Source organism: Eumetopias jubatus, unplaced genomic scaffold, assembly GCF_037043125.1.
Source record: "Eumetopias jubatus isolate StellerSeaLion01/CBP00866 unplaced genomic scaffold, mEumJub1_p1.0 scaffold_16, whole genome shotgun sequence".
NCBI lineage: Eukaryota > Metazoa > Chordata > Mammalia > Carnivora > Otariidae > Eumetopias > Eumetopias jubatus.
In genome coordinates, this window is record NW_028274822.1 from 76175332 (window position 1) to 76193001 (window position 17670).

Sequence of the window (17670 nt, forward strand, 5' to 3'; positions counted from 1 at the left end):
TTTACATCTAGAACAAAAAATTCTCTTTGACATCGCCTAACATGTGAGTAGGGCCCCCCCCTGGAGTTGTGCAGTGCCCAACCTATACAAATGTATGTGACAGCCCTGATATGCAACTCTTGAAGCTGTCACACACCCCCACCAGTCCAACTCAATAGAAATGCCAATGCCCCTCCCCCCACATCCATTCTATTCTCTGGACCATGAGGAAAAGCCTTTCACCTGTCTTGGACCCAAGAGCTGTGCAGCAAAGCCACTGAAGCGACGTTCTAGCTATCATGACCAGATTTGCTCTGTCCTCTAGGGTGGTGAAATTCCGTCGCACGGGCGAGAGTGCAAGGTCAGAGGATGACGCAGCTTCGGGAGAGCATGAGGTCCAGATTGAAGGGGTCCGCATGGGCCTAGAGGCCGTCGAGCTGGATGATGGGGCAGCTGTGCCCAAGGAGTTTGCTAATCCCACTGACGGTGAGAGGGCTCTGCAGTTGGGACATCAGCCTGGACCACAGTCAGGGGCTCTGAAGTGCCAGTTATCTCCCCAGATCTTGCTTTCAGAGGCATCTAGTGAAGGGGGAGGTAGGAGGGCCCGGAGGGCCCAGAAGTGATGCTGAAAGTGTGGGCTGGGCCTACATGGCTTCCTCCAGCAGATAAGGTTACATCACAATCCCCGCCAGTCAGCTTCATTGCATAACACTCAGCTGAGGGCAGCAGCAACAATGATGGTGATGATGGTGATGATCATGGTGGTGGCAATGGTGATGATGGTGGTGGTGGTGGTGGTGCTGGTGCTGGTGGTGATGATGATGGTGAGGAGGAGGAGGATGATAGTGAGGATGATGATGGTGGTGGTGATCATGGTGATGGCAATGATAATGTTGGTGGCGATGGTGATGATGGTGGTGGTGATGAGGATGATGATGGTGAGGAGGAGGAGGATGATAATGAAGATGATGATGGTGGTGGTGATGGTGATGGTGATGACGATGCTCATGGTGGTGGCGATGGTGGTGGTGGTGGTGGTGGTGGTGATGATGATGGTGAGGAGGAGGAGGATGATAGGATGATGATGGTGGTGGTGGTGATGCTGATGATGGTGATGATCATGGTGGTGGTGATGGTGATGATGGTGGTGGTGATGCTGATGATGGTGAGGAGGAGGAGGATGAGAGTGAGGATGATGATGGCGGTGGTGATGATCATGGTGATGGCGATGATAATGTTGGTGGTGATGACGATGCTGGTGGTGGTGATGATAGTGTGTAATGATGATGGTGGTTGGTGGTGATGAGGGTGATGATGACCATGATGACAGGAGCAGCTGACATCGGCTGAGGATTTACTATGGGCCAGGCACCATGCGAAGCACTTTACACATATGACCCATTTAATCTTCACACCGGTTCTAGTTGGAATTATTATGCTCATCTTCCCCCTTTTGCAGAAGAGAAAACTGAAGCACAGAAAGACTCAGTATCTTGCCCGGGGTCACACAGCTAAGAATTAGCAACGCTGGGTCCACAGCCAGGCAATCTGGCCTCAGAGCACATATTCAGACCCATGACCTTGTGCTCCTCTGAGTAGAGCTGGTCAAACAGGAGACCTGAGGTGGGGCCTTCGGACCTGGTCTCCCCTCACACATGATGCTGATGGACCAAAACATTACAGGCATTCCTGAAAGGCCCCAGATTCCCAACATGAGAGAGGGTTAATGTCTTAAACCCTAAACCTGGCTGGGGTGGGAGATCTAAGGATGCAGTGGCTGGGGGTGGGGGCAGGCAGTGGTTGGGGGCACTGGCTTCATTCCCAGGCTGATCTGGGCTCAGCGCCCAGAGCTACAGTGCCGCCACTGTGTGACGCTGAGCAAGTCCATGTCCTCCTCTGCAACAGGGAGCTTGGACTGGGCCTGAACTAATAGCTGAGACAGGGACTAAATGGGACAGTGAACATCAAGGTCTTTGTATGGTGCCTGGCCCACAGCGAGCAATCAGATGCGCACCTTTATGTATTTCTCTTCTTCTTACTGATGACTCTCCAGGACTCACTCTGCTTTCTCCCCAGTATTTGTTTGCTGGAGGAAACCAGCCCCTGCTGATGTGATAAACACCAGCTCACACTTCTGGAGAAAATTATGATTGATACAAGAGGCTCATGATTGAAATTCTACAAAGATGACAACTCCCAGCAGGGGCTGATGAGAGCCTCAGAGGCAGCTCACAGAAGGGCCACCCAGGGCGCTCCTTTAGTATTTTTATTTTGTAATTAACTTTTTTTGGAAACCCTTGTAGATTTACAGAAAAGTTGAAATATAGTTGAGAGAGCTCCCACATGCCCTTCATGCAGCTTCTCCTGGTGGTAATATCTCACCTGGCCACCGTGCATTTGTCAAAATGAAGGAATGAACGCTGGTGCCATGCTATTGGCTAAACCCCAGACTTTATTCAGATTTCACTGGTTTTTCCAGGTGTGTTGTTGCAGGACACCGTCCAGCCTACTAGATTGTGTTTGGTCTTTCCATATTTTTCAAAAAACACTTCTTAGCATATCAATTACATCCTACTTTTTCTGAGTACACAAATAACACATGTTCCTTTGGAAGGCATTTCGACACTAGAGAAAGGTACAAAGTGGGAAAGTGAGTGCCATCCTCAAAGATGACCTTATTAACAGTTTGTGGACATTCAATTTTACTTCTCCTGCATGGCTTGTGAGGACAAACACACACACACACACACACACACACACACACACACACCTAATTTTATCAAAAGACCACTCTTAACGATACATACCTCTCCCCAGTTACCTTTCTGACTTCACAATATAATGTGGACAGCTTTCCTTCCAAATGCAGTGGCATTTTGCTTTTAAAAAGTCTTTCTTTCTTTCCTGACTATGAAGCCATACATTGTCGAAGAGAGCTAAAATCTCATAGGATCTCTCCCTTCCTCTCTCCAAAGACAACAAAAATGCAACCATAATGTAAAGTTTGGTATACATTCCATGCACCGACACAAACATCCATCCATATGCGTACACATACAAATAGGCGTGTACATTTCCCAGAAGAGACTCATACTAAATATGCTGTGCATTTTGCTTTGTTTTCAAAAATTAATTAACAATATGTTGGGTGCATCTTCCTGTATCTGCACATTCTTTTTAACAGGCAGGTCATATTTCATAATGTTGATATATACACATGTATATATGATTATGATATATATAATAATTTATCTAACCAACCCCTGTTGATAGACTTTCTGGGTTTTCCTTTTTTCCCTTTTACAAACAATGTTGCAGTGGACTTTGTAGCAAGGTATCTCTTCACATTTGCAGGAGTGTTTCTCTAGGATAACATTTCTAGAAGTAGTGTGTGCTGTCTTTACTAAGCTTGGTTGTAGACCATCCCCCAAGCCCCCCACATGAGGATAAGTGCAGGATGCACTCATTCCTTCCCCCACTTTCTCTCTCTCCTTTCCAGATACTTTCATGGTGGAAGATGCAGTGGAAGCCATTGGGTTTGGAAAATTTCAATGGAAGCTGTCTGTTCTCACTGGCTTGGCTTGGGCAAGTATTTCTGGGGGTGGTAACCTCACATTCAGTCTCCAGGAAACCTCATGCTGCCCAACTGGCTTCCAGGGGCCATAAGGAAGGACATAGTTCCCTCCACATGGAGCCTTTGCTTGAATCAACAAAAGTTTACGTTGCATGATCCCGGTGATCATGAAGATCCAGCCTTGGCAAGAGTTTGAGTGTAGTTGGCGATTGCCCTCAAGGTGGATTTGAAGCTTCTGGCTAAATTAAGTGGTGGTTCTCAACCATTTGGGACTCAGGGCTGCCATAAGATTATGATGTCGTCTGTGGAGCTCACCCTAGATAAACATGCACAAATAAAAATGTGCCTCCTGCTTCAAGAGTTTCATGATCCTTTGTTAAAAATCCCCTAATCCACCTCTAGCAAAGAAAACATCTAGACCTTTAATACAATTGAAACTGACTTTTATGAATGCTGCAAGATGGTGACCAAACTACCTATTTTTTTTTCAAATGAATCTCCAGTTTCCCCACACCATTGTCCCCCCTAACTTAAAAAGCCACCTGCATTATCCATCACATTCTCACAGCCATGTGGGTCTGCTTCTGGTCTCTCATTTCTGTCTCGTCTCATAAAGGTACCACAATGTGTAATTACTGCGACTTCCTGGTGTGTGTTAATACATTAAAAGGTCGTCCTTGTTAAATATACTGACAGTTCTGCCTGAGGTTTATAAACCAAAGATAAACTGGTCTTTAATTGAGCTAAAGAGAAAAGGTCATTGCCTCTCTACCTCTACAAAAGGTTTTCTCAGATTTTAGAGATAGAATGTTTCCCTACTTCATTTGGGGAATGCCCCTATTGTTTTAAACACAGAAACACACAGAATGTTAAATGCCTACTTGTCAATTCCCACGTGGTACCACACTGTTTGAACTACCGGACCTTTCAGTGTGTTTCGATGTGCAGAAGGGTGCTCAGCAGCCAGTGGAAGAGGGTGGTTCTGCATGCTCTCCCAGGGATCATGGACTTGGGTGCAGCCGGCCCCAGCCCTGGGCAGATCCTGGCCTCACGATGTTTGCTTCCTCTCTGCAGATGGCCGATGCCATGGAAATGATGATCCTGAGCATCCTTGCACCACAGCTACACTGCGAATGGAGACTCCCCAGCTGGCAGGTTGCATTGCTGACCTCGGTAGGCAGCCCTGCCGCTCTCTCCGGTCATGCGCGTTCAGGACATCCCCTAGGGCATTCTGTGGGGTGTCTCCCTCTCTTGCTGCTGGCAAGGGCTCAGCAGGAAAGAATTAAGCCCTGGTTGGAAACAATGGGGACCCCAGTTTCCTTTTACTCCGCTGTGCACCTTGCATATCCCTGCAGGTTTGCAGCCAACAATGCTCCACCCAGGGGTCCCACGACCTGGGGTCCCAGACTTTCTGCTCAATTGCTGGGAAGTTGGAACCCACCTGCACATGAACCTCCTAACCTCACTTGATGGCAAAAAGGAGATGCCAGTTCCTCTTGCACAAGGGTGATCTGAGGATTGAAAAACACCGTGCCTGACACATAGTAGAGGTTTAATAAATGGTAGGGAGTGCTGCTCCCTGAATTAAGACTTGACGGAGAGTGAGGGAGAACCCTCAATATTTGTTAGGAGAGTCCAGCGGCAACCCTCTAAAAGGGAGGGGAATGGCCAGGCTGGATAAGAGGGTAATAATAATGGTACAAAAGTTAATATTTCTTGAGCTCTTACTGTGCAAAGAGCTTTACATATATTGCATGCAATCTATGCATAATATATATTGTGCTCTTTAATCCTCACAACCCTAGGAGGTAAGTACTATTATTAGCTGAGGAAAATGAGGCACAGAGAGGTTAAGTCACTCGCAAAATGTCACACAGCCTAGCTACTGGCAGAGTACCGTCATTGCTAACCAGGAGCACCCCCCAGAATGCTGTAAGTGTTCTGGAATGGCTTGAGCGCCTTCAGCAACCAGGCCTGAATCAGCACTGATACCCTCCTGAAGCATACCCACAGGGCTGTATTTTTGCAGTGTGGAGCCTTCTTGGCTGTAACAGTCACCATTTACTGGCCAAGCTTCTGTGGGAAAGTTAGAACGCAGCGGGAGTTGCTTTACCTGCATAATGTACATAAGGAGTATAAGAGGGACCCACATTGTTGTCATAGGAAATATGGTGCAATATTACCGTAACTACCGTGGTATAAACTGATGTTCTGCTGTGCCTAGATCCCTCCCTCCGGGGAGGGAAAATGGGGGAATTGCGTGTTTGCAGGGAATGCTTAATTCTTCCAGGGGGCAGGGATATCCCTTAGCACATGATTAAGGCAACACTTCACCCCAAGACAGCAATCTTCAAACATTTTTGCTCTAGGTTATCTAGAAAAGAATTTTCTAAAAACTATGCAGGCCCCAGGACTCTCATAGATTTTAAAATGGATATTAAATGTCTTTATTTTACTCTTATTTATTTTTTTAAAGAATTTTTTATTTATTCATTTGAGACAGAGAGATACAGAGATAGAGAGAGACAGCAGGAGCAGTAGGGAGAGGCAGAGGAAGAGGGAGAAGCAGACTCCCCGCCGAGCAGGGAGCCCGATGTGGAGCCTGATCCCAGGACCCTGGGACCATGACCTGAGTTGAAGGCAGACGCTTAACCATCTGAGCCACTCAGGCGCCCCTTATTTTTATTTTAAAAACTTTTTTGACCTTAAATGTTTTTATGTTTTTAAAGTTTTATTTATTTAAGTCATCTCTACACCCAATGTGGGGCTCGAACTCACAATCCCGAAATCAAGAGTTGCATCCAGGCACCCCAATGTTAAATGTTTTTAAATTGCAGGTTACAGATTCGATGATTTCTGGTGTATTGAAACATTTTAAAAATTGAGTAAAATTTCATATCCCTTTTTAAAATGTGCCCAATGGAATTGAAATACTTACCTGATACCTGCTGTCCTCTGTTTTAAAATAATACGAATAAGGTCTTCAGAAGTATTTGGAAATTTTGCCTTGTTTTCTTTTCTTCTTGGACTGGCATTTCCATTCCATATCTCCACATTTTATCATAGCAATGTTTTACTCTACTTGAAACCATGCCATTTATCACCTGTCAGAATTTTCTGGGACAGAATACATAAATTTTATATTGCTTTTAATTTTCTGAGCTCATAGGCTCTTAAGTGTTGACATTTTTCTCCTGCACTGAGTTACCATGATAGTTTTTAGTAATATGTAATAGATCGAAACAAGAAAGCATTACTTAAAAAAAGAGAAAGAATTACTTTTGATAAATAATTGTTAAACACAAGTGAATTTTTATCAGGAATCTACCTTGTAATGAGTGGTGCGGAGTGTCTCCCAATTACATCCCGTATTCTTGGATGATGACTTTCTATTAAAGTGAGATAGGGCTTGGCGGCAATTCCTTTCCTATTTTTCATTTTTACTTTGTTTCATATAAAAATTGAGGGGGGACTGAAGGAGTCTTGTAATAACTCAATAAACTAATGCCACTTGGTTTTTTTTTTCAGCAACTTCCAAGTTATATGCTGGAGAGCACACAGCAACTGCTTATGAAAGGTTATTTTTAGTGATCTAATTTGCTGACAGCTTGATTAGGCTCTCTTTCAATTTGGTTAAAAATACTAAAAAGGAATTGGCAGCAAGATGACTCGCAAAAGGATTTGTAACTTGTCATTGGTGTCCCTTTGGAGGCGTCCCAGAGGGTTTAACCTCAAAGCACTGGCCTGTGAGGTGGAGGCAGTGAGAAGCGAGAAGGGGTGGTTGAGAAAGGGAGAGTGGGGCAGGGAACAGGCGAGACGACCCCTAGCCTGTTCTCAGGAAAGAGTCTATATGGAAGTTGAGGACCTGGAAATTAATTCCTTTAAGAATAGCCATGTCTGGTTGGAGCACCTGCCTCTGTGTAACCCCCGTTTGCAGCCCGCTGCCCCAGGTCATGTCTGCAGTTTGGGGGTCAGACAGCACTGGGCAGTGCCTTCACCTCTTTGGGCCTCAGTTGCCTTATCTGCAAAATGGGGATGATAATGGCACCCATCTCGTAAAGCCACCATGAACATTAGGTAAGATGTGAGTACAAAGCATTTAGCGTGCTATCCCACACTTGCAGAGGGTAAGGATAGGACACAAGCCTGAAAGCTCCACTCAGCCTTCCTTGGTTTAAGACCTGGCTCTACCCTCTCCCCCCAGGGTACTGAGCAGGTTTTTTTTTTTTAACCCTCTGAGCCTCGGGCTCCCCATCTATAAAATGGGTATGATCATTCAAACCTCATCGGCTCTGTTCAAAAATTAACAAGGTAACAGTGAATTGCGGGGCACACCGTGAGCACTCCATGAGTGTTTCCTCTTACAAATAGCTTACAGTTCTCATCCCAACCTTCTGTCTTCTGTTTCTCGCACCCTCCAAACTCTACCCTTGATCTTATGGCGAGAAATTGGCAGGATGCCAGCTCTGTGGCTATACTGCCTGATTCCAGCCCAGGCTGTCCTGCTTACACCTGTGTGACCCTGGGCAAGGGACGCCCCCCTGTGAGTCTCGGTTTCCTCTGTCACCTGGGGATAAGCTCTCACCCACCCCACAGGATTGTGGTGAGGCTTAAACAATAACATGAAGCACACGGAACAGTGTTTGTACCTTCACAGGATCTCAGCCATTGTTGGCTCATTAGTGTTCCTAGGATGTGATAGGACAGGTTCACGTCATTGTTCCTTTTCTCTGCGATGCTATGTGTCACTGTCTAACAGACCCTGTCTTTCCATCCACAGGTGGTCTTTGTCGGCATGATGTCCAGCTCCACGCTCTGGGGAAACATCTCAGACCAGTACGGCAGGAAAACAGTAAGGCGACCTCTCCTAAGTGCATGTCCTCTGGGTTATCTCCATGGTGGCGTTGACAAGTAGCAAAACAGTGCTGCTTAGCATTGGGGAGGCCCAATTAGCTCTGTCAAAATGCAATGAGAAGACATTGCTCTGAGGCCGTGGACTCTCGAAATCACACATGCCTAGTGGGGCCCAAGCGTGTACGTTTCAGAATGCCGAAGACGCTATCGGTTCCCACCCCGGTCCCCTTGGCGCTCACCATTCCCTTACACGAGGCTGGGGGCCGTCAAGGGCTGGTAGATAAAGACGTCAACTTTCTGGACCTAAATGAATCATCCCTCAATCCCAGCAGCATTGAACTCCGGGGCCCACCGTGGGAACCTGTCTGCCTTCCCCACTCCTCCTGGGATCACCATCTAAATAAACTGTTTGTACTAGAATTATTGTGTCAGGGTCTGCTTTGGGGGAAGCCCAGCCTCAGATATGACATGAAATGGATTTGTAAACAAGAAGGAAGGAGGGAACTTACAGGTCTGGCATCGCATTGAGCTCTTACTGTTTTATCGGTTTGTTACTTCATGGTCCCCTTTGTATTTCACACTGCTCTTGCTTTGCTAGGGTGCCCCTGGGTGCTTTGAATCCTTCAGCAGGTGAAATTATAGTCCTCCAAACCATAAACTTGGGCCTGATGGGAGAAAAGATCTCTATAAATCTAGGCAAGCTCTACTTGGTTAAGTGCCCTGCTCAGGACTAATTGTGCAATTCTGAGTGATTGCACCCCCTGACTGCTTTATTATTCTCTTTCCTGGACTCTCCTCTCAACCTGCAGCTTCCCTGGAGGCAGGATGGTGTAGTTGGTTACATGCTTGGGCTCTGGAATCAGGTGGATCTGGGTTCAGTCGCAATTCTGCCACTCCTGGCTGTGTGACCTTGGGCAAGTGAATTGACCTCTCTGAGCATCAATTTCCTCCTCTGTATAAAGAAAAAAATAACGGAGTCTACATTGGAGCATTCGTTGAGAACCTAGGTCTGAAAGGCTTTGTACAATGCCAGATACATCATAGGCACAGGACACATGTGAACTGGATTGCAATGATAGCATTTCTGAGGAGTTTCCAGGGGTTGCTGATGCTGTTGGTCTGGGGCCCATACTTTGAGAACTGACTTAGACTAGTGTAGATATCTAAACAAACTTAGAATTCTGTTAGGAAAGAAGAAGGGAGAGATGGATGCTGAGGAGGTAACAGGTGGGGTCTACTGTAACCAGCATGCCACAGACTGAAAATAACACAGTGCCTTGTATGGCAGGCCCTGTACCAAGCATGATACATGCATCAGCTCACCCAAACCCCGGTACTATTATCAATCTGATTTTATGGAAGGGGAAACTGAGGCATGGGGTGTGGGCAACTTGCCCAAGCCACGCAGTTTGTATGTCACACAGCCAGGTCTCACTCCTTCTAAGTCTAGACTGTTGCCTTAACCATGATGCTATGGCTTGAATCTGTAGATGTTCAATCAATGTATGTTGGCTCAGTGGATGGAGGGATGGATGGATAGATGGATGGTTGAACAGTGCAGTCCAGCTGCAGCCCCTCCCACTGTGGCTGGACAGGAAACACATGGGCCAGCAGACACTTGGGAGACATTGACTTATAAAACCGCCAATAAGTGGCTGGGGCAGGACCAGAGGTGACCAGGCTGGGAAACCAACTGCAGCCATTATAGCACAGGGGCTCCTGGTTGGTTTTAGAGGCTGCAGAGGTCAGCTGGGAAGACCTCTCCAGGCCTCCCAAAGAGAATAGAACCTGGGTGACTCTGGTTTTCAGGCTGTAGCTCTCTAAACTCTGTCCATACACCCCCTCCCACCCCCTTCCTTTTTCTGGAGGGTGTAAGTCATTGCTTCAGCAATTTTCTGGTTGGAAGATAGAACAGAGCCAGAGCTGGAGAGAGGGAGGGAGGGAGGGATAGAAGAAAGGGTGGATAGAAGGGAGGGAGGTTAGAAGGAAAGGAAGAAGGCAGGAAGGAAGGATGGGAGGGAGGGAGGAAAGGGAAGCCCTCTTAAAAAAGCAGAGCCATTCTTGGGTGGCACTTGGGCATTGAAAACTGCAAATATGTGGCTGAGGCTGGACCTAACGTTAGCCTTTGCAGTTTTAAAATAATCAAAGGAGAAAGCTCTTCTAAAGTCTTCACGTGGCCTCTTCCTGTGCAGACTGTGGACGACTTGTCCCCTCTGTCTCTGCCTAAAAACATTTTTTATTTACTTGCTCTTGAGGCAAACATGCATATGCACACACAAAAATGCAGGAACCTGTCACAAGGAACTTTACTGTGCCCCAAATTCTGTTACCCAATTGCTGAATCATGAAGCCATGAGGAATACAGGGGGGAAGGAGTGAAAATAGCCTGCATTTGGAGCCTGGGTCTGCCACTGGGTGACTAAAGCAAGTTACTCCCCTTTCTTGGGGCCTCAGTTTCCTTTTTTATGTCAGGGGAGATTGGATTACTAATAGCTGATAGTAACAGCTACCATTTATTGAATTCCTGAAACTAAAGGGCAAATGGGTTTGTTGTCCCTTGTGTGTCTGTTCTAATCATTCAGTAGTGGATGCCAGACACATGGACTTGAGGAGTGGGAAGGCTCAGTGGGACAGTGCTGTGATCGATTAGTGATGTCTGCCAGGGGCAGGAGGATGGCCAGGTGAGTGCAGTAAACCCCATGAGGAAGGTGGCTGTGCCTGTTTTCTCCCCGAGGTGGCCCTGGGCTCCTGGCAGAGCACCTGCCTTATAGCAGACACTCCATAAATACTTCTCGAGTGGCTGAGCTGGATGGATGAAAATCAGATCTTGTTGCCACTCTCTGCCGCTCTCTCATCCTCTCCAGACCAGCAAGGGGCTTTACTGATGAGTGTTTTCTGTTTACCGAGAAGCCCCAAAAGGTTGTTAGTTTACGATCCTGACATCCTTCCAAAGAGCGTGCTCATTCTGCCACTAACGTCAGTCGTGCCTACGGTGTTCCCAGGAGGTATGGGATGTAGATGTCTTCGTTTTATGATGAGGAGGAGAAAACTAGAGCTCAGATTTTAAAAAGATTCCTAGATGGGTTTTCAGTAATGCCATTTACTGAATCTTGTGAGTTCTGAACACATTTTGGCAAATTCTAGAACAGTAGTTCTCACTGGGGGAGGGAGTAGGCAGATTTTTGTCTCCCCCTGCCTCCCGGGGGACACTCAGCAATGTCTAGAGACGATTTTTTTTTTTTTTTTGGTTGTCACAATGGAGGGGAGGGTGCTCCTGGCACCTAGTGAGTCAGAGATTCTGCTCGATTTCCCAAAGTCCACAGGACATTCCAAACTGTGAAGGGCACCAGGATTGAGAAACCAGGCTTCAGGGTGAATGCACAGGTGATGCCAAGTTGCACTATTGTGGAGAGTTCATTCTGCATCATCGTATTGCATCACCTGGGACTGCTCCGCCCTAATTTCCTATTTACCTCCAGTGCTCATTTGGATAAAGGAAATGCTAACGTGCCATCCTTGTGAAAGCATGGACTTTGAGGTCAGACTGCCAAGGTTCAAATCTCGGCTCCTCCACAGACAGGCTGCATGACCCTGAACAAGTTACTCAACCTCCCTGTGCCTCAGTTTCCTCATCTGTTAGTCAGATAATAATAGTATCCCTTCCATAGAGGCATTCTAGGAGTCAGTGGGCCTTTGCACAAAAAGCTCTTGGCCCAGAGGAAGCAATTCATAAATGCCCATTGTTTCTATCATTTGCCAAGCTCATGACAATAAATGGTCATGCCAGTGTTAAAATGCAGGTGTGTCTGGCTCCAGAGTCCACATCCGTGGCTGCTCTGAGATATAACTGAATTGTCCCCCTGAGTTCAGTTGAGCAGTTCAACATTCATCCGTTCCAAACAGATGAAGCCTAAGAGGGTGCCTATAGAGTGGTCCTCTAGCTCTCCCAACCGGAGGGAAGAGAAAAGCGCCCCCAGACTGCAGGGCCCCCTCTTCCCTGCATGGAATTCTGACCCAACCGCAGGGAGGATGGATCAGGTTCTAATTATAAAGCTTCTGTAGAACTCCTCCAGAAACAGAGGGTGAGCCTGGCAGCTGGTGAGCTTTAGCAAGTGCCAAGAATCTCCTCCTAGCTCCTTGATCTGCCTCCACCCAGCTGGGAGGCTTCTGGGAGGGCGTCCACTGCATGACTCTGCAAGGGACTCAAGTAAGGGGTTAGAACTCAGTGGGCCACTTTGATTCCTACAGAAGCTTCTATACCCTGGGGGCTTATGGCAGCCTCACAAAGGAAGGGCAGCTGTGGGTGTGTGGCCTTGCCGGGATGAAGATGCTCCATCCCCTCTGTCGAGTGAGGGAACCTTAAGCAAATTGTTTCACCGCTCTGAGCCTCAGTTTCCCCATCTGTAAAGTCAGGTTGACAAGAGCAATAGTTCAGAGGGTTGCTGGGAGTGTTATATGAGAAATGGAGGTAATGCACTTAGAACAGTATTTACTGACCCATGGTTAGCCCGTGATCAATGGTAACTATTATTGGCTGTGACTCAAAGAAGAAACATTTCAGAATATGATCAGGTCACTAGCTAGTTCAAAAGCTATGGGTTCATGTTATCTGTAAGGAGGGAAAAGGAGGTGGCTGGCAGGCAACAGGCCTCTCATCTCAATATTTTGAAGATCCCCAGGCCTCCTTGCCTCATGACTATTTTCCTTGTCCTGGGCATGCCCCGAGGACACCAGGAGCGCGGAGCTGACAGCCTTCCAGGGGTGAGCAATGCTCATGATGATAACATCAGCGTGCTCCTTTTGGAGGCTGCAGACCTGGCACCCAATTGGTGGCAAGACCTTCAGCTTCTTGGAGCAGAAGCTTGAAGCCTTTCCAGGCTACAGGTTGTAAACCAGTGAGCCATGAACCTAACATCGTCTACAGATGTGTTTTATTTAACCCATGAACGCTGTACAGGATTTTGAATCAGCTGCCTCTGTCTCAAAAATAATGTATTATGCATAAAAATAAAGAGTTGCGGATTGTCTTTTTTTTCTTTTTTTTAATTGAGCTATCTGGCAACCCGGGGTCCACATTCTGTGATGGCAACTTTTGGCTAGAGCTGAGTAGAGGCTGACAACACAGGCCAAGTTCTCTTGCATTCACCCGGACCCACCTGTCCTTGCTGCATAACACCATCATGTATGTTCTCTGTCAGAGGCAATGGGAGCCCCAGGAGGAGGGGAGTGGCTCGTTCAAAGTACGGCATTTGGGGTTGGAAGTTCTGACTCCAGGTTTGACTCTGCTGATCCTGGACAAATCACTTAACTACTTTGACCCTCACTGGGCTGATTTGTGAAGTAGGACTGGAAATAGCAGCCTCTTTCCACGGGCTGCTGTGAGGACTCAGCATAATCATGGGACAGTGATTTACAAAACGGAAATGAAAGGTCCATGAAGTCAGAGACTCTGGCTGTCACCTTCCCTGCTATAGCCCAAGACAAGGTCCAGTGTTTAGCAACCAGCAGGCACTCAATGTATGCCAGGCCTGTGACAGGTGCTCAGTACATGCATATTGAACAAATGATTGAATGAATGATGCGTACCGTCCGTTTAGTGCTAGGCACATAGCAGGTGTCTGATACATGTATATGGGATGAATGAATAATATATAGCCTTATTTCTAGTGCCTCACATACAGCAGGCACTTGATATATGTTTACTGTTAAATGAATAATTGAATGAGCAATTTTTAATGAATGCATAATGTCTGTGCTTCTGTCTCTAGAGCCTGGCATACAGGGGATGCTCAGTAAATGAATATGGAAGGAAGAAAAGGAGAGAGAAGAAGAGAGGGGTGGGGGGGAGAAGGGACCAACAATCTGAAAGGCAGGACAGATGTTAAGCAGAATGACAAGTGTGGTTAATAAAAAGCTCAAAAGCCCAGGAGACATTTCTGCAGAGTCCAGAGCAGTGCTTGGATGGGGCTTGTTGGCAGCACCCATGCCTTTGCGTAGCCACGATGATACACACAAATGGTTGCTGAGTCCACATTTCCTGGCCATCTGGAAAGCCCTGGCATCAGCAGGCCAATGCAGAGCCAGATGCAGTCTGCTGTGACCCTACAGAATAGGTCACATGCAGGTCTTTGTTGCCTGGCATGGGGTCACGCGGGAACCCCAACGGGATGACGCAGCTCCCAGGCAGTCCCTGGAGGGAGGCTTAGCTCTCAGGCACCAGTCTTGGTGCCTCTTCTCTATGCTCTCCTCTCCCCCTGCTCTGTTTTCCCTCTTTTCATTTTCTCTGCTGCTAATGATGTCCTATTTCTTTTTTTTTCTAAGATTGTATTTATTTATTTGAGAGAGAGAGAGAAGGAGCAGGGGGAGGGGCAGAGGGAGAGGGAGAAGCAGACTCCCAGCTAAGCAGGGAGCCTAATGCGGGGCTCCATCGTGGGGTGCCAGGATCATGACCTGAGCCGAAGGCAGACCCTTAACTGACCGAGCCACCCAGGTGTCCCCAGTGATGTCCTATTTCTGATTCAAGACTCCTGGGTTCCAAGGAAGCAAACCCCTCTTAAGTTAGCTTAAGCCAAAAGAAAGGAAGTAGGTATATATGGCAAGTTACTGATTTCATAGTTATGCATTTTAGGGGTGCAGAAATGCCCTAGCCTTTAATAATTCCTATCCTACCTGTTTTGTTATGTACTTAATATTGATCTCTATACCCATTTTGTTAAAAAAACAAAACAGGGCACCTGGGTGGCTGAGTTGGTTAAGCGGCCAACACTTGATTTCAGCTCAGGTCATGATCTCAGGGTGGTGAGGTTGAGCCCTGGGTCAGGTTCCACCCTTGGCGAGGAGTCTGCTTGGGATTCTCTCCCTCTCCCTCTGCCTCTACCCCCACTGTGTGCTCTCTCTGAAATAAATAGATCTTAAGAGTAAAATAAAATCTTAAAAACAACAACAACAAACCAGGGCACCTGGGTGGTTTAGTCGGTTGGGCGTCAGATTCTTGATTTTGGCTCAGTCATGATCTCCATGCTCAGTGGGGAGTCCGCTTGAGATACTCTCTCTCACTCTCCCTCTGCCCCTACCCCCACCCCCGAGTGCTCTCTCTCTCTAAAATAAATAAATAAAATCTTAGAAAAAAAAAAAACACCTCAAATGCATGTTTTTGAAAAAGGAAACTTTACAGAGAGTCTTAAATAGGAAATCAGTAGCAATTGCCCTAAATAGGAAATACCTGCAAAAATAAATACAGTGAAAATAAAACAATGTTACTAAATTCTAGTTGGTTACAGTTGCCCCTCTGCCCTGTTTGTTAAAAAGAGAGCTTAGTGGGTGTTTAAAAAGGTCTTAAAGACAGACTGGCTCCACATGGATCCTTTCTCTTGGACATAATCAGAAGAATAATGATTGAAATGAAAAAGAAATCACTTTCTTGCAAGCTAATGCAAGTTATTTAAAATATTCCCTCTCCCACTTAAAATCATTTTCCAAGAGACTGGAAATCATCTGGCAGACTGACAGGTTTCCTCTCTAGTCCTTTTAAATTCATTTTAATTTTTTAAAGTTTATTTAAGTAATCTCTACACCCAGCATGGGGCTCGAACTCACAACCCTGAGATGAAGCGTTGCACGCTCTTCCGACTGAGCCAGCCCGGTGCCCCAGTTCATTTTAATTTTAAATCTAAAATCAGTGTGCTTCACACTTTCCTCCTGAAGTGTCCCCAGGGGGACAGGAGAATGAACTCGAAGCTGGATCTGGGAGAATTACTGCAGAGAGAGACCTGCCCAGACACCATGTTGCAGGTCTAAAATCCATGTAAAATCTGTGTTCTACTCCATAATATGTTGGGTGTTCATTTTGATATAAAAATAACATTTTAAATTGCATTCACCCTTAATTTTTTCTCAATCTCTAAGAGTAATTAACACTGCAGGAATATGCATGTTTGTCTTGTAGCATTGTGTCCTTAGGTGGTTCTCAACCCATCAAAAGCAATGTTCCTTTTACTTAGAAATTGTTATGAGAACTTTTAATAATGCCCCTTAATTATCCAGAAATAATTTCAAAAATAAAATAAAGTAGCCACTTGTATAATCTTTAAAAGAAGCCATGTATAAAAAAATAAAATAATAAAATAAATCAGCTATAATGCCCCAAGTATGATATGATGGAGGATTTTTTTTAAAGGAGGCAATTAATTAAATAAGGTTTATTTTCAATACGCAAATATGCATATGCACAATTGCCTGGATAATAAAAGGAAGTGGTTAATATTTGTCCCTGGTTATAAATAAACTTGTATTTAACTGAATTTTGTTGATGCTTTTTTCTTTATATTTGACATTTTGAAATAGATTTAGATCAGTCTATTCATAGATAAACATAGAAACCCAGTGAATGCAGACAGATACTGAAGTGTTCCCTCAGTGACTCAAACCCCATATGCAGTGTTGCTATTAACAACATGGCTTTCTGAAATGATGAGCAATTTTGTAAAGTTCCAGATCAAGCCACACACAAGCTTCCTTTGATTTACCTAGAAGTTGCATTCCTGCAAAATTAAGTGTATATTCAAACTATGCTCCTCCCCCAAATCTTATTTCTATATAAAATAGAGTGAAAGCCAAGGTGCAGATAATCATAGAGTTTTCACCTGCATTGAGAGTCAAGTAGAAAGTTCCATTTGCAATGGTGCGGGATGCAGGACAAGTCTTTATTGAGTCTCGTGCACTGTGGGGCATCTAACATCTCAGGGCCCTATATATTAAATGCCAATCATTGGGACAACCAAGAATGTCCCACAGTTTTCCCACACCACCTGCCCTCAGGGATTGGCAGCATCACAGAGAATCCCTGGTATTCCCTTGCCTGTATGGATTACTGTTTAGCATGACCCCATTGATGGCTTTCAGCAGGTTCAGGGGCCATGTGGCCTGGCAGTGCTGAGAAGCCCTGTGACTTGGTGTCTTCCTTCTCTGCAGGGGCTGAAGATCAGCGTGCTCTGGACTCTGTACTATGGCATCCTCAGTGCTTTCGCGCCCGTGTACAGCTGGATCCTGGTGCTCCGGGGCCTGGTGGGCTTCGGGATTGGAGGGGTCCCCCAGTCGTAAGTAAATGCCCAGCTCTGGTCATCCAGCAAGACAGCCAGTCAACTATGTTCATGGCCTTGGGGGAGATACAGAGATGGTACACTTGGGCTTCTGGTATCACGAGGTATAATGCAGCCAGAGAGGACTACCGTTATCAGAATTGTAATGACTGACAGTACAAAAGC

The 17670-nt window shown here is 46.0% G+C and overlaps 1 protein-coding gene across 1 annotated transcript in view; it reads left to right on the forward strand.

Moving 5' to 3' along the window:
• Positions 1-278: 278 nt before the first annotated feature.
• SVOP (SV2 related protein) overlaps positions 279-17670 on the forward strand; it is a 49169-nt gene continuing 31777 nt past the window's right edge. The window contains exons 1-5 of the mRNA XM_028116687.2: positions 279-465; positions 3479-3564; positions 4628-4726; positions 8334-8405; positions 17378-17502. Of these exons, the coding sequence (XP_027972488.1) occupies positions 279-465; positions 3479-3564; positions 4628-4726; positions 8334-8405; positions 17378-17502 (569 nt within the window). The remainder of the gene's footprint in view (positions 466-3478; positions 3565-4627; positions 4727-8333; positions 8406-17377; positions 17503-17670) is intronic.